This window comes from Aotus nancymaae, unplaced genomic scaffold (assembly GCF_030222135.1).
Source record: "Aotus nancymaae isolate 86718 unplaced genomic scaffold, 86718_ANA_hifiasm-v0.15.2.pri h1tg000032l_0, whole genome shotgun sequence".
In the NCBI taxonomy this organism is placed as follows: domain Eukaryota; kingdom Metazoa; phylum Chordata; class Mammalia; order Primates; family Aotidae; genus Aotus; species Aotus nancymaae.
This window is the reverse complement of record NW_026988445.1, coordinates 1,179,254-1,203,889: the sequence shown is the minus strand read 5'-3', so window position 1 is coordinate 1,203,889 and position 24,636 is coordinate 1,179,254. Positions and strand designations below refer to the sequence as shown.

At 46.8% G+C, this 24,636-nt stretch overlaps 1 protein-coding gene across 2 annotated transcripts; it reads right to left on the bottom strand.

Moving 5' to 3' along the window:
• Positions 1 to 300: 300 nt before the first annotated feature.
• ATF3 (activating transcription factor 3) lies at positions 301 to 13,651 on the bottom strand. Of its 2 annotated transcripts, none has more exons than XM_012459615.3 (4): positions 13,550 to 13,651; positions 5,730 to 5,973; positions 2,860 to 2,967; positions 301 to 1,726 (listed from the first exon to the last, which is right to left on the bottom strand). In XM_012459615.3, the coding sequence occupies exons 2-4, from the start codon at positions 5,967 to 5,969 to the stop codon at positions 1,529 to 1,531; spliced, it is 546 nt and encodes a 181-aa protein (XP_012315038.1). In that variant the 5' UTR covers positions 5,970 to 5,973; positions 13,550 to 13,651; the 3' UTR covers positions 301 to 1,528. The 2 variants fall into 2 exon arrangements, with proteins under 2 accessions (XP_012315038.1, XP_012315037.1); XM_012459614.2 differs by lacking the exon at positions 13,550 to 13,651 and adding an exon at positions 11,876 to 11,892.
• Between the last annotated feature and the right edge of the window lie 10,985 nt (positions 13,652 to 24,636).

Here is a 24,636-nt window from a genome sequence, read left to right as displayed (position 1 = left end):
TCTAGCAATTCAGATTTTATATCAAAATTCTAAACACCAAACTGTTAATCTAAAGGATATATTTGGTACCTTGTTTCAGGGTTTGTCAATGAGAAATGGAGCATAAGGTACCCGGGACTGAGGAACAGGACTGGAAGTCAACTATCCCATCTAGTGATGCCCCAAAGAGCAAAGGATGATATCCGGAGAAATTTAAAGCCAGGCACCCCCCATAATAGAGAGGGAAGGGCAGGAATCACTGGATCTCAACAACCAACAGATTTAAATGAACAGAAACCAGCACAACACACGTTTACCATGTCTTGGTTCCAATATTTATTATTCTGACAGGGTAGGAATACTAGGATAAATAAGTAATATTTTCTCTTACAGAAAATTGTAATGATACTATTGAGTACAATTAAACACTCTGAGAATTTCACAGAAACATCAGAATTTTAACAGACAGTAGCCGCATCCTTGTGGCCAGTGTGAGTGACTTCTCACAGCTGCAAATGCCCTGGGCCAGATTTCTTAAAACAGCTACATGACAAAAACAATACTAGTGACATCCAATAATGCTAACGCCTGGGCACCACCTAGGCTTCACTAACTGTGGTATTCAAACATGTCTCCACCGACTGTGGTTTTCAACCACATCTCCACCGACTGTGGTTTTCAACCACAAGGAAAGGAAAATGGAATATTCTTTGGCTCTTCCAGCCTAGACACAACTCCTAAGTCATTGGGTGGAGAGTCCTAACCCTTTGGAAGTTGAACTTCCTGCTTTCTTCCTGTGACATTGGAACTGAGTTTGCAACAGAGGACCTGCCATTATGCCGCCCATGGATTTTGTGTTAACACTGGGAGAATTCTGTTCTTCAGGGGCAGACAAGCTCCTCCGGCCACCTGAACGTTTTGAGATACTGCACATGGTGACAGCCCTGCCCCCCCAAAAAACTCTTAGAAACCAGATCTAAGAAAAAGCATATAAAAGTCACAGCAGTGTGTGACACAAACATCAAAAGAGCACATTGCCTAGTTTTCTTGCACAGAATTTCTGGACATAGCATATTTGCTAGAAAGCACAACCCTGGCCATTGCACAACTTCACTAAATGCTGTTCTCACTCCACATCCCCTACGAGTGACAATGGTAGCCACGGTGAAGGAGATGGCCCCATACCTCCCACCCAAGGTACAGACACTTCTGCATGAATCCTAATGGTGGGCATCCTGGTTTTTTGTAGAATCCAGATGAAAGGCGGGCAGGACACTAGCTGGGGGCCATCTGGAACATAAGAATGGCCAGTGTGTTAAGGCCTAAATCCTGGAGTTGAGGCAAAGATGCACTTGTCCTGGTCCAAGACCCACTCTGGGGCAGAATGGAAAGGCCCCGCTGAGTCACCGCAGGCCCTCCAGCCTTGATGGTTCTCTGCTGCTGGGATTCTAGAGGTGCACAGGAAGTCAGCTCTCCAATGGCTTCAGGGTTTTGGGTATAAAAAGGAGGATTCAATGAGGACTCCCCAGTCGCCCCCATACCCGGCTGCTTAGCTCTGCAATGTTCCTTCTTTTATCTGTTGGATAAAGAGGTTTCTCTCATCTTCTGGAGTCCTCCCATTCTGAGCCCGGACAATACACGTGGGCCGATGAAGGTTGAGCATGTATATCAAATGCTGCTTCTCATTCTTGAGCTCCTCAATCTGAGCCTTCAGTTCAGCATTCACACTCTCCAGCTTCTCCGACTCCTGGGGGACAAGCAACAGAGACATCAAGAAAGGAGCCAAGGGTCAGTGAGGAGTGGGTGGCCTGGGGTGCTGCCTGGATGCGGGGTGTAATTGGGACACCTTGGGGCTCATCAAGTTGGGAGAGGGAAATAGGAGATGAGAGAGCAGCACTAGGTTTAGGAAAATGTCGACCCTGGAGAAGTCTTTGAACATGGAGGCTCCTTCAGAGAAGCCCTGGAGATGCCACAGATGTGGCCTGTGAGTCTATTAGTACTGAAGCTGCAGAGGAACCAACAGTTCAGATACCTCATTTGCATGAGTCAACAGCCCATGTGCAGGTCTGCTGGACCCAAAAGGGCCTTGGGAGATGGGGATGAAATCCAGACTCATGGTGGCTTAATCAGTTCTGAGTCACAGATCTCAATGAGAAGCTCACCTCCCCAGAAAAAATGTATATGGCAAAACACAAAATTCCTAATTTTCACTGACCCTCCTGAAGCAATCAACAGAACCTTTGGGGACCTGTGGGATCTGGGTTAAGACTGCCCTGGCCTGTCCACATTTGGAGGAGGGACACTGCCACTGAAAAGATTGCTGGGCACCACTGCCCACCCACAAAGGCCATTCCCCAAGGCGGGCCGGCTGAAGGCAGCCAGGGACTCAGCTTGCTGGATAAGCCACGGAGAAGGGCTGTAGAGTTAGGAACTAGACAAGAATGCAAAGAAAATGTAGCCACTGCTTGTGGATTAAGGAAATAACTTGTTTGAAGAGATTAATTAAAGGCTTTTCATAGTGAGCCAAATGAGAGCTGGCAGCTTCCTTTTCTCAGGAAAACAGTCAAGTGAAGCCTCTTTAACTGGGCTGGCATGTCCTACAGCCTGGAAGCTGCTGGACATGTATGAACCAGCCAAGGCTGCTGGGAGTTGGGCATCAGATGAATTCACACACCTGCTTTTATACATCTGTAGTCACATCCATTGTGTTAACTGCTTTGCCACCTCCTCATTCTGCAACTGGCATTTCTGCTACCAGCTACAGGCCCTTCTTGGGAAAATATGGCCAGGTAGGGAGTTTTCTAACTCCGCTTCTGATAGCAACATGAGGCTGGTAGGGACAGGCGTGAGCGGCGAAGGGGAAGGCTAGACGGCACTCACTTTCTGCAGGCATTCTGTCTTCTCCTTTTTCTTGTTTCGGCACTTGGCGGCTGCAATCTTATTTCTTTCTCGTCTCCTCTTTTTCCTTTCATCTTCTTCAGGGGCTACCTATAAGATCCAAAAGGTGCACATTTAAAGGGCAGTAAGAAATGCCACCTACCTCAAATACACTGCCTCTTACTGCCAGCAAAAACTGGCAGACAGGGGCAGTCCTAGCGCTAAAGAACCCCCCAAAAATAAAGCTCTAGACTTTTGTGTGAAACCCCTACACACACACACACACACACAGGCACACACATACATGCACGCACACATACACACACATATACACACACACATGAATGAACAACAAAAAGTTAAAATTATACTGGCAATATATTAATAAAAGTTGGCCAATTTTTAAAATGCATTTGGATTTTGAGTGAGGATGATATGCAAGTTGATAACTATTGGAACTCACTGTAATCATTTAAAGCTGAAACAGATTCTGTTTGGTAAATATGTCCTTTCTTTGAGAACCGGGAATGACCTCAGGATTATCACCTAGCCACCCTCTCCCAGCCTCTTTTTCGATTCAAGACCCAAGGGCAAACCCATTCACCAGCTTCCCAAATCTGGGAGAAGCCCATGATGCTCCTGCAGAAAAGACACCTAAGCCCATTCCAACCAAAGTGGCATTAATCGACCCATGCTGGGGTGACACCTGCAAGTGGTGAACTAGAACCATCTTTTGGGTCAGTTCCACTACTTTTTGCCTAGAGGCTGTAATCATGCCAGTTAACTAAGCTTGAAACACCCACTTGCCACTGTGAGGGAAAGGGTGGAACCTCAGCTCTGACATCTTTAAGCCACTAAGGCATTGCCAGAAGCTGCCTCCCAGACTTCTCACCATGTTGATTATTCCAGGGGTCTTCAGCAAGGTTGTCAAGTGTGGAACAATGCAAGTATGTGAGAGAGAAGTGAACCTGGAGCAACACCTCGTCCTAAGGCTGTGGTCATTGCTACAGGGAAGGGTGAGGCTGGCTGCCTGGTCCTTGCTCTACTGTCTGGGTGCTTGGGTCCTAGTAGTGATAAAAATGGGGACCACCACCCTCCATGCTTCTTCAGAACAACAGGACACAGAAGGTGACCTCATCCTGACTCACGGCTTTAAGTGCCATCTATATGCCAATAATTTCTAACTCTATTCTCTCTAGCCCAGACTCTCCTCTGAACTCCAGACCCACATATTCAACTGCCTGCTTGACATCTCCACAAGGGTTCAGAATAGGACAGACCTCCCACTCTTGCCACCACCCTATTCCCTACAGTTCCGAATCTCGGCAGCAAATGGATGCTCCATTCTTATAGCTGTGCTGGCAGAACACTCGGAGTCACCCTTGAGTCTTCCCTTTCTCTCACAACCCACATCCAATCTATCAGCAAATCAGCTTTACCTTCAAGTCAGAGCCAACGCCCAGCACTTCTCAGCACCTGCACTGCTCCCTCCTCGCACAGGCTCCTCCATTCACGTGGATTCCTGCCACGGCCTCCTTTCTGTGCACTCAGCTTGTTTTACCTCTACTGCCCATTTTGAACATGACAGCCAAGGTGATCATATAAAAATATAAGTCAAGGCTGGGGTGCGGTGGCTCATGCCTACGATCCCAGCACTTTGAGAGGCCGAGACAGGCAGATCACCTGAGATCAGGAGTTTGAGAACAGCCTGGCCAACATGGAGAAACCCCATCTCTACTAAAAGAAAACACAAAAAATAGCCAGGCGTGGCGGCGGGCACTTGTAATCCCAGCTACTCAGGAGGCTGAAGCATAAGAATTGCTTGAACATGGGAGGCAGAGGTTGCAGTGAGCCAAGATCATGCCACTGTACTCCAGCCTGGGTAACAGAACAAGACTCACTCTCTCTCAAAAAAAAAAAAAAAAAAATCTGTATCTATATCTATGTATATGTCAAATCTTGTTGCTTCTCTGCCCCAAAATCCTGTGGTTTCCCATCTCACTCTCAGCACAGGGGTGCATCTATACTATAACCGTCCATAAGACCCAATATGACCAGCCCCTATTTATCTCCTGCCCCTATACTCTGCCCCACTGCACAGCCCACCAGGCACCAATACTCCCACCTCAGTGCCCTTAATTTCTTTTACCAGATACCTACATGGCTTCTTCCCTCTCCTCTTTCCTTCTTCCTTTCCTTTTGACCTCTGCTCGAAAGTCACTATCAGTGAATCCTTCCCTGACTTCCTAATTTAAAACAGCAACCCCAGCTAGGTACGATGGCTCATACGTATAATCCCAGTGTTTGGGAGGCTGAAGCGGGAGGATCACTTGAGCCCAGGAGGCTGAGGCTGCAGTGAGCCATGATCACAATGAAGTGATCATGGCTCACTGCAGCCTCAGCCTCCTGGGCTCAAGCGGTCCTCCCACCTCAGCCTCCCAAGTAGATGAGACTACAGGCATGTACCACCATGCCCAGCTAATATTTTTATAGAGATTGGGTCTCTTTGTGTTGCTCAGGCAGGTCTCAAACTCCTGGACTCAAGTGATAATCCCACTTTGGCCTCCCAAAGTGCTGGGATTACAGGCGTGAGCCACCACACCCGGCCTGAAAATTTTTTAAATCCAGCAAGCCCACCCCTACCTGTCCTCTCTGCCCCGCTCCCTACTTTTTTCTCCTTTGCACCCATCTCTTACATATTATATTTACGTATGTGATGTATTGCCTGTCTCCTCCCAGTGGAAGGTAAGCTCCCTGAGGGCAGTAGTTTTGTTTCACTCTCAACAACTGCCCTCTGCCTAGAACACACCTAACACACAGTGCCTGTGAGAGAAACAACTGCTGAAAGAATAAACACCTGTGGTAGAACCCACCTCGGCTTTCGTGATGGAGACCCCAAGGGGTCTGTCGCTGACAGTGACTGACTCCAGCGCAGAGGACATCCGGTGGCAGAGGTGCTTGTTCTGGATGGCAAACCTCAGCTCTTCCTTGACAAAGGGCGTCAGGTTAGCAAAATCCTCAAACACCAGTGACCCAGGAGGAGACAGGCAGGGGACGATGGCAGAAGCACTCACTTCTGAGGCAGAGACCTGGCCTGGGTGTTGAAGCATCATTTTGCTGAAAGACACATTGAAACCCAAACTGTTTCAGGGGCTCTGGGGCACGGGATCAAGTCCCCCTCCTCAACCAGACCTGCAACACCAGAACCCCACCCTCAGAAAAAAGTCCCATAAGCCCTTAGGTTTCTGTTTTGTTTTCATTTCATGCCATCCTCATCTTGAGTAAAAGAGATTATTAAAATACACACAGCTCAGTGACGTGAACAAAATGCCTATTTGAAATTTATAAGGGTTGATGTTTCAGGCCACTCTGAACTCACAAGAGCTATGAGTTTTGGCTGGTGTGCCTATGTGCAAATGTGGCCTCAAACAGTCTTGAAAGAGGAAGAACTTTAAAAAAAAAAAAAAAAAATCAATGAGGCCATTCTGTAACCTCATTTTCGGCCTCTTTTGCAAAAAGGCTTGACATCAAGCTGAAACTGTCAGTGAGTGGAAGTAAAAGCAAAATGTAAGGAATCCTTGAATTTAGCAACTACATTGCTGAAGCTTCTCCCCCGGAAGTTGGACACAAGCAGTGGGAATGAGAAAGGTAACTACAGCCAGGTGCGTTTCTTCACCCCAGACTTTGGCAGGGCATGGGGAGACGGATTCTTAAGGTTAAGGTTGGTGAAGCAAAAGGCCTTAAAGAAAAGTGAGGTGCTAAGACATGGGTATTGTGGGGGAGTTGTTCAGGTCTGTGGTATAGGGATAGACTTAGGCAGGGTGTGGGGGCAGGGAGCCTGGGACTGGCTCTGGCACTGAGGAGCAGTAACTTGAGCCAGTCACGTCAGCTCTCTAGGACCCAGTCTGTGCCTGGTAAATGACTGAGAGCTCCTCAATGCAAGGACTGAGTCTCCACCATTGCTTTACTCAGAGCCTGGCCCAGCGCCTGCCTCGCAATGCCTCATTGGCCAATTGAATAAATGAAATGGGGATGGGGTCATCAAATCACATGGCCCCCATGGTCCAAGGTCCCATCTCCCTCTATTATTCTATAGCTCAGTGAGCCCAAACGGATGACAAAAGAAAAATAAAGAGTAGAAAGAGTGACAGTTCCATAGCCCCAATTTGGAAGAGTCCCCCATAAGTCTTGGCCTGCTGTGTACTCCCTCCAGCGGTGGCCATTCCCCCTCCTCCCTGCAGTTGGTTTCCAAGGAGCAATGAGTGTAGGATGAGTGTGATCTGGGCATTCTTCTCAACCAGGGATCTGTGGTCTTTAGCCCAGCCCAGACAGAGAGGAAGCCCTCTGGCAAGTCTTGACATTTAAGGAGTGCCTCCTTCAGACCAAAAACTTTATGGACACTATCTCATTTAATCCTTATGAGAACCCAGTGAGTTAGGACCTAGCCCCATTTTATAGATGAGATAACTGAGGTTTAGACAAACTAAGTCATTTGCCCAAAGTCACAGAATTAATGTAGGGCAGCATCAGGATTTGGAATTAAGTTAGTTTGGCTCCAGAACTCATGCCCTTAATTTATACATTGCAAAAATGAACAAATATTATTCAACATTACAAAAATAAGTATTATGTTATATTGCACAAATAAAAATCCAGAGCAAATTTTGCGGGGGCAGGCCTTGGGGTTGGTGGGGGGCCTGGAAATGAAGTGATGGAGAGGAGGCTAAGTAAAGATTCCTGGGGAAAACTTGAACTCTGTTTAATGAACTGCTAATCTTTATGTCAGGGTACCTACCCAGGCTGCTTGCTACCTGCCTTCTGGGAGGGTGAATAAGTGGGTCTCTTATTCACAAAATTTCCAGACCAGGGTCAGAAGACGAACATTTGAAGCCCACTTTGTTATGTATTATCATTATACCTCCCAGTGCCTTTTTCTTCTCTGTTAAAGAAGGCTTATAACAATGCCCTATTTTTCCGTAATATCCTATGAGGAATTGAGGAACTAATACATGAGTATGCCCTGGAAAATATTCTTCAGCCGGGAGCTCCATGATTACCAGGCCTCCCAGAGATCTCTCCAGCCCAGGGCTGGCTCTCTGACAGAGGCTCTGTGGGGTCCAGGTGGGAGGGCGGCTGGTCACCCTCTTTGATCTCAAAGGCTTCTGAATAGAACACCCTGCCTCAAACTCCCCCTGGAGATCTAACATACACCAATGGAGGCAAGAATTCCAGGCCAACGAATGCTGCTCTTGACTAGTCAAAGAAACCCAGGCTATGTATGTAATTCTTTTCCCAAAGCCCTGTGTCATGAGTCAGAACTGAAGTTCTTCTCTCAATTTAATCCTATAATCTTAGGATGCTGGGAGGATACTTGTAGCTGTCAGGTGATAAACTCTGAGAAACTAGCCTTCTAAAGCCAGAGGCTTAAGATTCTCCCATGCATTCATGTTTCCCTTCCCTTTCCAACTTTATTAAAAACCCAGTGATTCAGGGATGGCATTCAGAGCTACCACTGGGCTGGTCTTTGTTTGGAGGCCTGGATGGCTCTCTTCTACTTGGGTACTTTGAATTCCACTGCAGCAGAGTGTAGTTATATTTTGCCACCCAACTAAGTTTAATAAGCTCTCAGGGCTTGGGGTCTGCTGTTTGTGACTCCAATCCCCAACTCTTCCTCTTAATTGTAAAGTCAGCAGTCCCAATGAAAGAAGCTAAAGAATGTCAGTGGTATGGAATGCTTTTATGAAAAGCATTGGGTGGGCTTACTTGGGTACATAAATGGTTGTAAAAATGTTAAAAGCCTTTCAGAAAATAAAACAGATGTATCTGTAGAGATCTGGGTTTTCTCGGCACTAGGCTAAAGCTTAACTTATTGGGATATTTTCTAGTTACTCGTGTACTCAGTCTCTTGAGGTATGATTCAACCTAGACTCAGGCTGTGTCCCCACAAGGAAATGAAGTTAAATATTCAGACAATTTTTTTCAGAAAGTTGAGATCCTCAAACATCCTGGTCATTGAAAAAAGTTGTTTGGGGGCCTCAGATCAGAGTTCACTTTCTATGCTGATCATATAATTGCACAGACTTGCTACCAAGAACTTGCATTTTGTTTCTGCTTGATGATTTCCAATCATCAGAAATCACGTTGTATCATTGGTAGTTTCATCATTTTCAAAAAAGTGAAACTTTACTCATGTATTTCTTTAACTGGAAATTCAGCTCCCGGATTATTATTTCCTAGTAGCCACAGCTACATTGAATTTTCACTTTTAATTTTCATCTCTTTCCACTAAGCATTGCTCACTAACCATCTTATGTTATTAGGACGCCAATACTGGCCTTTCACTAACTTCATATCTTGATCTTCCTCCCAGACCTCTTAAAGATTGTAGGTGCAAAGCCGGGCTTCAAGGGCCAGAGACAATGTTTCCAAGCCTATCAGTGCCACCCACAAGCTGAGCACCCACCAACAAATCACTTAGGCCTTCTGGGCCTCTCAGTCTCTTGTCTGTAATATGACACCGAAACTGCCTGCCCCAAAGGGCTGTTGAGAAGGACATATGAGATTTACATACACACTGGGTAGTCATTATTACTGTGACTCCATCTTCTCCCTTTCAAGAGAAACTCATTCTGTTGTTATCAATTCAATTAAGCCCTATTAGGGAGGAATTAACTGGAAGCTTCAAGAAATTCAGGTCAGCGAGAGCCTCGTTTGTACTGATTGACCCCAGGCTCTTGACAGACCAGGTAGACTCCACCCCACTATTTGCTGACACCAGCATTTCTCCATTAACGTATTTGAAAGAGAACCAATTTTCACACATAAACCACTTATCCTTTGGAAAGCTTCTGCGGCATCATGGCTATGTCCTTCCTCCTCCTCTGGCTGGGTAACACTGGAAGCCACCAACCCTGTCCCATGCCCAGCCAATTTTAAAAAGAAAGGAATCATGAACTCTCTCCAATGGAAATCATACAACATTCAATATTAGAATCGTCTAGGTCAGATTCTCATTTTGTAATGAGTACATTGGCCCAGGGAGGTAAAAATGACTTGCCTAAGGTCATGAAGCTGGTGAGTGGCCCAGCCCGTGCCAAGCTGCTGACCACCCACCCACTGCTCATTTCGCTCTATCACCAATAGGGATCCATCGCCTCAAGGGATCAACCAACAAGGCAACCAGAGAACAGAGCCATTAGCCAGGCAGATGAGGGGTCAAGAGTCCTGGCACCTGGTACCAACCACAGAGGAGACTTTGACAGGACTGAGACAGGGAGGGGCTATAGCAGAAAAGGGCCATGGAGAGAAAGGAATTCGATAATAGCTAAAGGGCAAGGAGGAAGAGAGAGAGAAAGAGAAGGTGATGGGTGCTGTACCTTCTCCACACTGTGGGCGTGGAGTGCTGCCTGCTTTGCTGTCTCTGAAACCATTCAGACAGTAAGTGCAATCCCCACCACACCCCATCTTTGTCCAGGATATCCTCAAAGCAGAAGCCTGGATGTTATAGCATTATTCTACAACCAATGCTAACTGCAAAACAACGGGGACAGTTAAAACCAATCTTTTGCCTTCACTTTAAGTTGCAGAGACAAACTTCAAACAGGAGATATGACTGTCATCTACACCAAAAGGGGTACATTGAGAGAACATCCAGATTTTCTGGCTCTCCTTTTTTTTCTGGCGTCATCAAGGATTTAGTAACAATTTTATGTGTAAAGAAAGCATATGTGACCTATGCAATGAAATTAGGGAAAAGAAAATGTTTAGGAGGAAAGGAAGTAGATGAGAGACGAAAATGAAGGGGGCGGGGTGGGGAGCAGAGAAGGAGAACGAATCCAGTGGAAAGAAAGCTGGGGAGGAAGAGATGCCCCGCAGAAAAGTCCCCTTTCCCCCACTGTGTGGACACTGGTGAATGACATTAGATAGAGACCCACCCCATTCAAGTCCCCTCACTGGCTCCTTTTCTTTCCACCACTCTGAAAGATTTTCCAGATCTGAAAATCTCCAGACAGAAAGGACCTTAGCAGTCAGCATTGTGCCCTCCAACACGCAGAGAGGGCCGGCACTGCCCATGTGCCCTTATTTCCCGGCTGGACATACTGAAGCTCAACGACATCGACTGCAGTGCAGGCGCTCAGAATCCTGGCACTAGACCGCAAAGCCATTCTCTCAAGTATCTCCACAACTGGCTCCACACACACCCTCGCTTCCCCGCCACGGTGGGTCTCCATGGATGCAAAGCCAAGAAATCGGAGGACCCGCCGAAGGAAAAGCCAGAGAGTCCCAGGTATGCAGGAGTCCCGGGCTCGGGATCTCGACCCCAGCCGGCGCCGGGAGCCCTCCCCGTCTTCCACCCTGGGACAGCGCGGCACCAGCGCTCGCCACTTCCAAACTTATCCAGCTAACTTTTTCTCGGGGCAGACTTCGCGGTCCTGCAGCCAGCGCTCCGGGGTGCCCAGGGCGACCCCCAGCGGCCGCGCCCACCACGCCGCCCTCCTGCCCGCCCCCTTCCCCATTCATTCCTCTCGGTGCGTGGGGCAGCGCTCCCGCGAGCCTCCAGCCTTCGCGCCCCTCTGCCGACCCCGGGAAGGATCGGCTCCGGCAGTGCCGGGTCTCGAAGCGAGGGATGGAACGCGACGACGAGCCAGACAGCCTCGGACACCCCTGCGCACCCACCCACCTCACGCCCTCTCCCAGCCGGGCAAGCCAGCTCCGTCGGCGGAGAAGCGGCACTGGAGGCGGGCGGCAGAGCGGACGCCAGACCGCCGTCACCAGGAACCTTTCGCTCCCCAAGTCAAAAGAGAAAGTTAGTTCTTGCGCTTTGCGAGAAACTTTCCGAAGAGCCGAGGAGCAGCCGTGGCTTAGAAGAAGTTCAAGCCAGAGCTATTTCCAAATTGGAGGCTAGGGGCGAGGGTCGGGGGTGAGTCAGGGGTCGGCGGACTGGTTACTTAGAGGCGCGCGAAGGGAACGAAGGCGAGCCACCCTCGTCGCGCTCAGTCCCTCGGCTTCCAGCGCTCACCTCCAGGCTCCGCTCGGGGCGGCCAGGGTCCGGAGGACGGGCACGGTCGGGACGGGGTCGGGCTGGCTGTTGGTCTGGCCGGCGGGCGAGCACCAACGACTCACGGCCGGCGCGCGGGCTGGCGGGCGCGCTCGGGCGGCGGCGAGGGAAGAGCTCTGTGCAGTGCGCGCCTGGCTGCGTGCGACTGTGGCTTGGAGCTCGTTGCATCACCCCTTTTATAGCTCTCTGCCGGCGGCGCGGTCGATTACTTCGGGTTGCCAGTCCCAGGCTGACGTAATGCTATTAATAGCTTCCCGGGAGAACCGGCCGAACCGAGCAGAGGAAGGAGGGATGGGGGAGGGGTCAAGGCGGGGCGAAAGGCGGGTGCGGGGGGGCACTGGTGATGCAAGTTCGGGGAGGAGCCAGCCGAGGCGCGTTCCCCCAGCCTCGCTCACTGAGACGCTCACCCTCCCGCCCTCTCTCTCCATATCAGGACTGGAGCCGCCCGGGATAGCCGCCAGATGTGCGTACTCGCTGCTGCGTGTTCCAGGCATGACCAATGGTGCCCAAGCCAGCCGCATGACTCCACCGCGCTGGCATCTCTCCCTGCGCTAGGTTGAGGAGCGGGGGGGCGGGGAAGGTGGGGAGGCGGATCCCGGCCCCAGCCCAGACTAGGTGAGGCTGGGAAGCGGGCACGACCTTTCTCTAAAATGCGTGGTCATTTTCTGGAGCTTCAGAAAAATACCTCCTCCCCCACTGACCTCCCACTTCTCTAGCAAGGGGCGGAGTAGGGCAGAAGCGTTAGTCTGGTGTGGGGAAGGTGTCCAAAGTCACCCTTCGGTGTTTCCACGCCGTTACCCGCCGGGTGTGACCTCCGCGTTGGAGACCGCGAGAAGCCGGCCGGTTAACACAAAAGCGGAGGGCAGCCCTTGGCTGGCACCGTGCGCCCGAGCCCGCAGCCCCTGACACTCCACATGGGCACACACGCGGGACGGCTCCGGGCTCCAAGGCTAGGGAGAGTGGTGGGACCGTAGCGGTTCGATTTTTGTTTTTGTTTTTTTTTTTAATAATCACAAAGCGTTTGAAATTGACAAGAACGTCTCAGTAAAACCAGTAAGAGAGTGAAAAGATAGAGTCCAAGAGGAGACAGAGACAACCCGGTGGGAGGGTAGGAGGGGGCTGAAGCCAGAGGCCAGGAGGAGCGGGAAAGAGAAGGTGCTTTGGTGTCGGTGAACCTGCCCAGGCCTGGGGGTCGCCCCGCTCTCAGGCAATATTTAGGGAAAACCCATCCTCAACTTTTCACGTGCTCTTCTGCGTCCAGAGCCGATTGGGCTGAGACCGGACGGCCGGGAATGGGGACCCACTGACCACAGGCGGAACCCGCAGCAGAAATCCCCTCTGCCCTCAAGCCAGGGTGGCGGGAAAGGCGGGGCCCCATGGCCTGAGATTCGGTCTGAGACCTCAGCAGCACTGGGTTTAAACCTTAAAAACTATTTCCTGGTTCCTATTTCCCTACCCCAACAATTTCTGCTCAGAGAGCAGCAGAACCAGGAACCTTCTTGACTGCCCGAGGATGACTATTTGCGGACACAAGTGTGTCCCGGGACTTTCGCACCTGCCTAGGAGGGACACCTGCGCGGCCGCAGGGTGTGGGGGCACAGCCAAGGGCAGAAACACCTGCTCATTTCCACCTACCTCTGGGAGAGAGGCGGCCGAAGATCATAGTTTAGTAATTTGTGGTAGAAACTAAAGGTGTCTAGAGTCCGGGTCTCACTTGAAGTCCCCAGTTCCCCGCATCGGGGTTCCTCGCCGCCAAGCCAGACCTCACTCAGAGCACCCCCTTCCCCATGGGCCTGGGACCACGCGGAGAGCTGCCTCCGAAGTCTTTGCGCCCCGGCGGGCCCAGGACCCCTGGGGTTCCACGCGGGATCATTGGCGATCCTGCTCTGGACCTGACCCGATTTCCAGCAGCGTCGCGCGGGAAGTGCAGGGCAGGTGTTTTCGCTTTGCTTTTCGCCCTGGTAACGGCTCTCCCGGTCCCACCCTCCGCTCCCACGCCCTCACCCCCGCGCTCCGCGCTGCACACCTCCACAATCCGCCCTCCCGCTGGAGTGCGCTCAGGTAAACCTCGGGCAAGCCGGAGCAACCCTGGGGAACGCCGGGCGGGAGTAGATGGAGGAGTGTTTTTGCATTTGAATGAAGTTATTTGGAATCTCTACTTGGTTATTTTATCTACTTATAGACTGCCCTGGAATAAATAGCACCATTATAAAGTGAAGCAAGGAAAGGAGGGAGAACACGTGAAGCTTTTTACTCTTTTTCGGCTGTGAAACAGAAATTTTTGACCAGTTTACAGATTGAACTGTGATTCCATTAATGTACCCAAGCCAGATCTGTGGAGATCTAGTCCTGTTCTTAAGGGGAAATTCAACTTGTTTGTAAACAAACAAACAGACTGGCCTCCACAAAACAATTGCAAAGGAAGGGTAATTGGGGCAGGGGAAGCCCCCGCACCCTGGTCAGGTTATTTTTATCACCATTGTGCCTCCAGTTCCTTTTATCAATCTTGCTTCATTCTAATTAGTCTGAGTTTGGAATCTCCAAGTCACACCTGGTTAGAAATGCTGTCAGCTGTTCACAGAAGTCTGATCCTGACATTCTAAACCCTAAAAGTGATACGAATCTTGACAGAGAACTAAGTCCACCCCCACTTGAATGAAGCTCTTATCCAAGGAAAACAAAAACTACTCCTGCCTGCCTCCCTCCCCTCAGCCCCTATGAGAACCCGTGAAATGCCTGCTGAATTGAGAGACTGAAAAAGAACAGAGCAAGGCAGAGCCCCTGAGGTCTTTGCCACAGGAGAGTCGTTTGCGTCTTCATTTTACCCTGACTTAGGTTAATGCCACCAATGTCCAGTGTGCCCACTCTCAGCACACACACAGGCAGTGCCATACAGAGGAGGGGACAGAAAAGCTTTCCACACCAAAACATTTCTTGACACAAGCCAAAGAATGGCTCTCCCGCCTTAGAAGGAAGCCCTGGCTAGGGTGATTTCAGGGGTTAATCCTCAATGAAAGGGCATTAAGCAGAGACTTGAAGATTGCTGAGGTTTTATGCTGGTGAACTGCCTGGGGAATCCACATTCAGATCGGCTTTGGTATGTTTTGCTGAGTGAGATAAGAACTGGAGGCTTCATGCTGGGACATGTGCAAAAGGAAGGGGAAAAAATTAAAAAGGGAGGGGAAGGAACTAGGCAACTAAAAACAGCCCACTCGTGGCAACCAAATCTAAACATAAAAACATTACATGGAGCCAAATGCAAAAAACAAAACAACAAAAAAATTCAAGATATTTAAAGGTTCTAGCAGTTTCTTAGTTCAGTACACAGTCTCTTCCCACATTCCTCTGCCCCATTACTCTGTTCTCCAAACCCTAAGACTGTGTTCGTGCCCAGAACTCTAGAAACACAAGATAAAATCCAGCAGAGAGGCAGCCCTGTCTGCCGGGCTCAACCTACGTCTTCACCGTGGAACGGGAGTAGGGTCGATTTTCTTATACTTTATTCTGTTTCTGAAGCCCACTCTTTCTACAAAGTCAGTTTGAATGTAGGGATTGCTAGTTTAATAGTGTCCAAAATAGGTATTGTCAGGAAACAGGGGCAGCATCACCCAGTAGGCACCGAAGTGTGGAAGGTACTTGGATTCTGGATTCAGCACTTAGATGCTGTGTCACCTTAAGTAAGGCATTTCCTCAAATGAAAAATGACAATAACAACACCTACTGCCTAAGGTTGTTGTGACATTTCTCCGAGGATCAGCCACCCAGTCAGCCCTCAGTGGTGGTATCATTAATTATGAATCAGGAAGAGCTCTCTGAGGTACCCCTAAATCTCTCCAGGAGCTCATTCAGTCCCCCTTGTCAGTGGCAAATAGTGGATAAAGTCAAGCGATTTCCAGGAATGACAATGTGGGAATGAGAGCCCAGGCAGACGATGAGAACGGTCCTCGTTCTCCATCACGGCAACTCCACCACACACCTGGGGCTTTCCTTAATGCTGTGTGGCCCTGCAAAGTATCCTGGGCTGGGAGCCGGGGATTTGGGTTCGGGTATGGTTCTGCCTTTGGTATTCTTGAGCAAGGCACTCCCCCTTTCTAAGGCTCCCAACTTTTCTGAAGTGAGGAATCTTGGGCTGAGCTCTGACAGTCCTGAATGGAGACCCTCTGCCAAAGCCACCCAGTGAGCCTCTGGCAACTTCCCCTAAAAGAGATGGGAGAGAGAAGACATCATAGGCAAGGCACTGAATAGCACAAGGACAGACCCATTTCTGCAACCTTTCTTCCCCTCCAAAATCTAGAATTAAGAAATGTTGTCCAACTTGAATCTCAAACACAGCCTGTCCTTCTCCCACCTCCAATATTTCCAAGAGTTTTCACCCCCATGGACTAGGTGCCTTGTGAGAGAGGGACGTGGGAGAGCACCCCAGGCATGGATTGCATCTTTAGGGACTTCTAGTGTGTAGTCCATCATCGACAGCCATGGACCTCTACCTTGGTCCGCTGGGCCAAAACCCAGGTAGCAGATATTCCCATTTGAGAGATTGAATCCTGGAGACCCCAGAATCCAAGAGGGAGTCCTGGAAATCAGGGGATTAGCAGGACTCAGGAGACCTGGGATCCATCCACAGGTTTACTTTCAGTCAACTAAGTGAGTATACAAGTCATAACCACAATGTCTCGGTTTCCCAGTCTATAAAACAGAACTACTTAGCATTAACTCCCTCTAGATCATTGTAAGAATCAAATGAGATCGTAGATGTGAAAGTGATTTGAAAATAATTAAAAGATTCATAGTTCTAAAGATTTCTTTGGGGAAAGTTTTACTATAATTTTTTTGTCATTATGAAAATTTGGGAAACAGACAATAGAAAAATATTACCCACAATTTCAACACTATTAGCACTATGGTGTGTTCCCCTCCAATCTTTTTTCATGTATATTATTTTAAAATATAGTTATGATTTTAGATTGCACACACCTTTGAAATTTGCTCTTTTGCTTATTACCCCAAAATGGTATATGGTCTTTCTTCTTAAAAATATGTTTGATTAAAAATATAGCGTATATACAAAAGATTACATAGAACATACACACACACACACACACACACACACACACACACACACACACACATACATATATACACATTTTAATAATAAAGCACATTGGGAACCCACTCAAGTTAAGAAGTAGTCCTCTTTGCCTCCCAGAAGTAACCACTATCTTGATTCTTATTACCATAACTTGCCAGTGGATGTTGTATGATTTACTTAATCATTTCCCTACTTTTAGCATTTAGAGTGTTGCTAATATTTTGCTTGAATGCTATACAAATTTAAATCTTTGCATAAGGGAAGGGGCATTAAATACCATCATTGCTCAGGATGCTTAAATGGGGTTAAAGAATGAGTCTTGATGTCTTCCTTCAAAATGCTACACAGGGGTATATATGGTGGAAGATGAAAGGACCCCCAAAGATTGTGATTACCTGTACATTTTCCTTGTTGTCTAACATCCAGACAAAAGACCCTACAGGCGCGTTTTCCCATGGAGCATCTCCTTTAATCCCCACCCCTCTCTACTTTCCCATCCTCCTGTATTTTCTCTTCATCCACCTTGGAACAGAAAATGCAGTCTGCAGCATGGGCTAGTGGTACAGAGGCAGAACAGCCAGGCTGTGCTTCTCCCTGTGCCTTCAGGCAAAATTCTCACTGTAGCTCAGGCAGCTCTGGAATCTCTATGCCACTTTGGTGACGTGAGTGGCTACCATGTATCTGGTCACCTCAATCTCTCCTGAGCAGGTGCAGATGTTTGGCAGTGATTCTTAGAACTAAAAACACCATAGCCAAAAGGACCCTAGAATTATTCACTTCCGTCTTTCTCAAACTGGACATGAGCAGACATGGTGTACCAGGGCCATTAGATAAACAGAGGGGATCTTAATGGAGTGTCTGCCTTAAATAAAAAATCCTGCTGGGTGTGGTGGCTCACGTCTGTAATCCCAGCACTTTGGGAGGCTGAGGCGAGGAGATCACAAGTTCAGGAGTTTGAGACCAGCCTGACCAACAAGGTGAAACCCCGTCTCTACTAAAAATACAAAAATTAGCTGGGCGTGGTGGCACGTGCCTGTAATCCCAGCTGCTCAGGAAGCTGAGGCAGGAGAATCACTTGAACCTGGGAGGCGGAGGTTGCAGTGAGCCGAGATCATTCCACTGCACTCCAGCCTGGGTGACAGAGCGAGACTCCAAATCAAAAAAAGAAATAAAAAATCATTAAAATATTGTGTTATATTAAACATATATAGATATGTGGAATTTGAATGTAAGTCATACAAGGATTTCTAAGGAAAGAGAGATGTCAAATACATTTTGGGTTTAGCATAAGCCGCTAAAAGTCATATTCCTGGGACCTTGAGAGGATTAGTTCCCTCCATTCTTCCTAAGTGTAAAATGCTACTATGTAGCATTCAGGGTGTGCCAGCCTATGTACTAAGCCCTTTACATACAGTTAATGCTTTTAATTATTGTAACCACCCTTTAATGGACTGTAAACATCTTTATTTTATAGATGAAGAAACTGAGGCATAGACAGGGTAAATAACTTGCCAGAAGTTACCTTGTTAGTGAACAGTAGAGCAGGATTCAACCCAGGCAGTCTGACTCCCGAATCTGAGTGCATAACCATGATACATACTACCTCCTGGCAAGTGCTCATGGGAAATTTGGGATGCTCTGATGCAGTTCAGGGCCCTCATTTGATTGATGAGGAAGCCGAGCTCACAGAGGAAATGTGGCTTTCCATGGTGTCAGAATCATAAATTCTCACACCAAAAGGTACCTTAGCAGCCACTGAGACTCCTAAACTCCTTTTTTACCCTCTGCCCGGGGAGATGCTGCATTTGCTAAGATTAGGGCCAAGGTGAAAAAAAGAGCTGACTGTAAGAAGAGCACCCTAAAACATTTCGGGGGCATCCTCAGCTAGTGGCTGGCCAGGCATACTATCCTTGGGGCTGAAAAGAAGATGCTGCAGGGTAGAAGCCAGGAATGGCAGAAAGAACCTGTGGTCAGATAGAACTGAGTTCAAGTCCTCCTTCTGCCACCTCTTATTTGGTTTTGAGTAGGTCCTATAACCTCAATTTCTCCTGTAAAATGAGGATAATATCTATTTCACAAGGTAATATTGAGGATTAAGGAACAATACACCCTTATTATACGTTGTATGCCTGTATCAAAATATCTCACATACCCAATAAATATATATACCTACTATATACCCCCCAAATTAAAAAACAATGCACCCTCAAAAGTGACATTCAATAAATTTTACTTTTTCCCTCTTCATGCCTTTCTCTTGAAGCTACCAAGTCATATGGAAACCGCAGACACCAAAGTGTCTAGACCCTCATGGAAAGTTCCATCCTTCAGGCTGACTTACTGACTGATTTGAAAATAAATTTTTAAAAACTTGATGTGTGGCCAGGTCATATTTAGTAATTACTATTTACTGAGCACATACTACATGCCAGGCACAATGGTAAGCACTTTTAAAAATACCCAATATCTTATTTCATCCCTATAATAACCTGCGAGGTAGGTTTTTTTTAATCTCGGTTTTACAGATGAGGAAACCAAAGCGCAGAAAGGTTAAGAAAGTTGCTCGTAGGCACTTGATTTCAAGACCGATCTAACTTATTTCAAAACTTATATTAAGCAATACTATCCTCAAAATCTTAGACCGCATGATGTGTTTTCTTTAGCCTCGCCTCCCTTGTTGAAAACGGGCACCCTCGCTTTACCAAAGTCTTACTGAATGCACAGATGCTTCTAGAGTTGACCTTACCAGAAAATTCTTTCTCCTGATGTCCCAGAAGATTTGTGCTTAACAAATTCCAGATTCCTGTGCCCTCAGGGATACTTTCTCCTCTGCCAAATTTGCAATTATTTGATAATTTGCTTTAACCACAAACATAAGCCCTGTTATTGACTGAGTAAACTGAGTAGGGCTTTTTGGACTTTTATTCTTTTCTCAAAATATGACGAACTTGAATCATCGGATGATGAACTTGTACTTGAAACTAGAGTGGCCGAGGGCAAAGTGAGTCACTCCAGTGAGTTTATGCCTATCAATCAAGGCATCAAATTGTGCCCTATTGCCAGACACTGCTCTCAGCAGTCTACTTAGACACCTTGGGGTTACAAGGGCAATATAAGAGCATTTCTTGACCTGAGGAGTTTAAATATTGTTGAGGTGGCAAGTTAATATACATGAAGCAGATGTCCAGCAATATAGGAGGCACTCAATGTATGTATATACATCTATGTTTAGTCCTCCAACATTTTAATGAGCACCTACTATGTGCTGAATATCGTGTCAGAAGCTGCAGGTACAGAGTGATGCATATCTGCCTTCCAGGTGCTCATAGCTCATGGGGAAACAGACTTGACAACAAATAGTTACAGCCCGATGCAGCGAAGGCTAAAGTGGGACAGGACAGCTCTGCCCAGGAGAGCTGGCAAGAATTGATGGCAGAGATGACTTTCGAGCTGGATGTTGAGCTGAACATTTTCTAGGCAGGGGAAGTGGACAGGCATTCCAGGCATAGAGAAAGTCATGTGAAGAGGCTGTGAGTGCCAGGAAGGGGCTGTGCCCTGCTCATCTCTGTGCTTATTTCCAGCTCTCTGCACAGTTTCAGGGACATACCAGACTCACAGTGAATATGCATTCAGTGAATGAAAAGATGGAATGGAGAGAACATGCAGCATGTTTGGAGAACAGGGAGGCAATTGCTGAGCAGGAATATTGGTGGAAGGGAGGGGAAGTTAGGGAGGCAAGTCGGGGAAGAACCAGACTGTGATAGGCTTTGAAGATGTAATAATCATTTTGGACTGTGTCCCCAGGGACAAAGGGAGGGGATCACAGGGTCTGTCAGTGGCAGATGGATACAAGCAGATGTTTTTTGGGAAGACTGTTGGTAAGGGGCTGAGGGTGGGCTGAATAGGAGAGGAAGATGCCCATGGAGGGGCATCAGGGGGCTGCAACACCAGTCAGGTGAGGCCATCAGAGGCCAGATAAACTGAGAAGATGGTGGTATCCCCACTCTCATATGTTGTTCATTCAAAATAAAAATTGTCCACGAAATGCAATTCTCATGTGTACTGAAATTAAAACAGCCTTTTCCCCCTGGATCTTTTAATTGCAAAATTCAGAATTTCTTCATTAAAGCTGAGCTTCCCTCACTTTTGGGGACCCCCCCCATTACAAATACCCTAAGCAGGTGCCTGGTCAGTCTTGGGAGTGCAGCAGTGTTGCCTCACCTGAGGCAGGACTGGTGAGGGGAACAGGAGGGGATTATTTGGGAAAACTTCCAGGGAGACATCTTTGGATTTTGGCACCAGCTTGGTGTTAGGACAGATGGAGAGGGGAGGAATCCCCCTATCTCAGATGTTATAGAGCATAGCATTGGGGTGGGAAGTAACTGATTGGGTATTGTAGGGAGTAGAAGTGGGAAGAGACTAATAAGTACATTTTGGGACAAAATGCTTAGCAGTGGGATGTCAAAGAAGGGAATGGCCCCTAGGTATCAGCATGTTGGGGATATCAAAGTAATAGACTCAGAGGAGAGGAGAGAGGGAGGAAGGAGAGCCAGGTTGGGCCTTAAGGCTCAATGTAGGAGTCAGTGTGGACTATTGGAAAATTACTAATAATTACCAAGTACCATGAAAATCTACCTCACTGGTTCATAGCTGGAATCTGTGCTTTCCCTCAGGCTTTGGATAACAATATTTACCACAGCCAGCTTTCTGATAAAGTAATTAATGAGGACCAGGAGTGGTCCCTCAAGAACCAGGAAAAGCCAATGATCCTCAGCCTGACATAATTGAGACTGACATAATTGAGAATTGACAAACTAGACAATTAATTAAATCTTCTTTTTTATTTAATTAAGACACTTAATTAAATAAGTCTTTTTTTCAATGCTATGCCACTTTAAATGATATTCACAAAGAGGTTACAACTTAGGGAATGCTGTAGAGATAATGCAAGTTTTAGGTGCAAGTTACATATTATCTCACCCCAGTTAAAATGGTTTTATCCCAAAGACAGACAATAACAAATGCTGGTGAGGATGTGGAGAAAAGAGAACCCTCGTACAACCGTTGGTGAGAATGTAAATTAGTACAGCCATTATGGAAAACAATTTGGAGGTTCCTCAAAAAACTAAAAGTAGAGCTACCATATGATCCAGCAATCCCACTGCTGGGTATATACCCAAAGGAAAGGAAGTCAGCACATCAAAGAGATATCTGCATTCCCATGTTTGTTGCAGCTCTGTTCACAATAGCCAAGATTTGGAGGGAAACTAAATGTCCATCAACAGATGAATGGATAGAGAAAGCATGGTACTTATATACAGTGGAGTACTATTCAGTTATAAAAAAAGAATGAGCTCCTGTCATTTGCAACAACATGGATGAAACTGAAGGTCTTTATGTTAGGTGAAGTAAGCCAGGCACAGAAAGACAAACATCACATATTCTCACTTATTTGTGGGATCTACAAATAAAACAATTGAACCCGTGGACATAGAGAGTAGGATGGTTACCAGAGGCTGGGAAGGGTAGTGGGGTGGGGGAAGGTGAGGATTGTTAATGGGTTACAAAAAAATAGTTCAAATGAATAAGGCCTACTATTGATAGCACCACAAGGTGACTGTAGTCAAAATAATTTGCTTGTACATTTAGAAATAACTAGAAGAGTATAATTGGATTGTGACCCAGAGAATAAATGCTTAAGGGGATGGATACCCCATTTCCCAAGATGTGATTTTTCCACCTTGTATGCCTGTATCAAAACATCTCATGTACCCCATACACACCTACTGTGTACCCATAAAAATTAAAAATAAAATTTAGAAAGATATATATAAACACAAAACACTCACAACTCAATAAAAGCTATAAACAACAAAATATATAGGGTAGAGGAAATAAATTTTCACAAAATATTAAAAGTATTTCATTGTTGGAAGTACGGTGGGTAACTTTTTCTCTCTTTTACTTATACATTTCTGAATTTTCCAATTGTTCTGTAGTGGCTATGTGTTAATTCTTAAAAGATGAAAGTGTAAGTTTTTATGAAGGCAAAAACTAATATTACTGTGTGTCTTTCAAAGGGTATATTTGCCTACTTTTTTCCAGTCCTGCCATTAAGGGGTACTTAAGACTGAGATTCCATCCAAATCAAATCCTGGCTTAATTAAATGTATCAAGCACTCCTTGAAAGCCTACCATGTGCCAGGGGACGAAATGGAATCCAGGAAAGAATAAAATCATTTATAAGGTAGGAGATAGAATGATTAATTAATCTTCAATAAGCTCAGTTTTTGTCCTGCTAAACCTCACAGTGACTTAGATAAGCAAAACAGAAAGAAATCCAAAGTGTCCTCATCTAGACTGAGAACACCGTGTGAAGTGGAAACAACGCCGGGCTAAGGTTCAAGATCTGCTTCTGCACTAGCTGAGCAACCCGAGGTAACTCTCTACGGGTCAAATTCCTCCTGTGTTAGTCAAGGAGGCTGTGCTAAGGGAAGGGCTCCAGAAGGCAGCAACAGTCTCAACCTCTGCCACTTGCTGGCCTTGGACATTGAACATAAAGCTAGTGTGACCCACCTTGCAGGGCTGATATGGGGCAGGGGGTAAAAAGATAGATGATTGCTAGATAGATGAATGGATGGATAGCTAGCTAGCTAGAGATAGATTAGATAGATAGATAGATAGATAGATAGATAGGTAGATAGATAGATAGCTCAATACCCAGAATATAACAACACATTAGTAAATGGGAGCTTCTATTATTATAAATTCTGAAATTCCTTACAGTTCCTCAATTCTGTGATTTTAAGCTTTGTGTCTACAGTCAATGATGATGATCACAATGGTGACATTATTTTCAAAGGGCCCCTTTTTTCTTGTTGTCATTCCCTATTGACCAAGGTTCTACAGAAGAGATATGTACCTGGCCACATAAAAGTGAGTCACCGAGGAGGCCCCATATTGTCTCCCTCTGTGTTGGACGTGACTTGCTGGACACACCACCTCTGTCCCTCAATTTCCAGCATTTAGTCTCTGTTTTCTTATCTGAAATGTTGCCCCCGCAACTTCCTCACATAGAAGTGCTGTGAGGAATAAATTCATACAGCTATTCATGTATTGAGTGCCTGCTGCATGCTGGTGTTGTTCAAAGAGCTAGAAATCCAAGAACGAACAAGACAGAGCCTTCACACGGGGCACGTAGCAGACACCCCAACATTAATTTCTCCTCTAAGGTTAATTTAAATAGAAATAAGGTAGCAGTGGAAATTCAAAGAGATTCTCAATTCAGAGGAACCAATATTATCCCTTCAGCATTCCTTTAAAGAATTCGGGAACAAAACACTGACTGCTACTAGCTCACCATTTATGTGCTAGAGGGAAGCCGCCATCATTTTTCCCCCTTCGCATTGGCCTTGAAAGGGGAACCAGTGGGTGAGAGGGGACCTTGTCCTTTCTTTCCGATATATAGAGCCTTAGCTTTAACTTTCACATTCTCCACAGCACTCTTCTGCCTTGGCTCTATTACATGCCCTGACATGTAGAACCAAAGGCAACACAAAATGAAAATGAAACAAATGTTCCACCTGAGTCACTGTCTGTGTTTCTCTTTATCACCAAAGCAATGAACTCCCAC

Coding starts and splice junctions, on each gene's coding strand:
- ATF3 (XM_012459615.3), bottom strand. CDS start 5,969: ATGATGCTTCAACACCCAGGCCAGGTCTCTGCCTCAGAAGTGAGTGCT. Junction 2,968..5,729: donor TCTCCATCACGAAAGCCGAG/GTGGGTTCTACC, acceptor TGGATCTTATAG/GTAGCCCCTGAAGAAGATGA. Junction 1,727..2,859: donor AGACAGAATGCCTGCAGAAA/GTGAGTGCCGTC, acceptor CTTGTCCCCCAG/GAGTCGGAGAAGCTGGAGAG.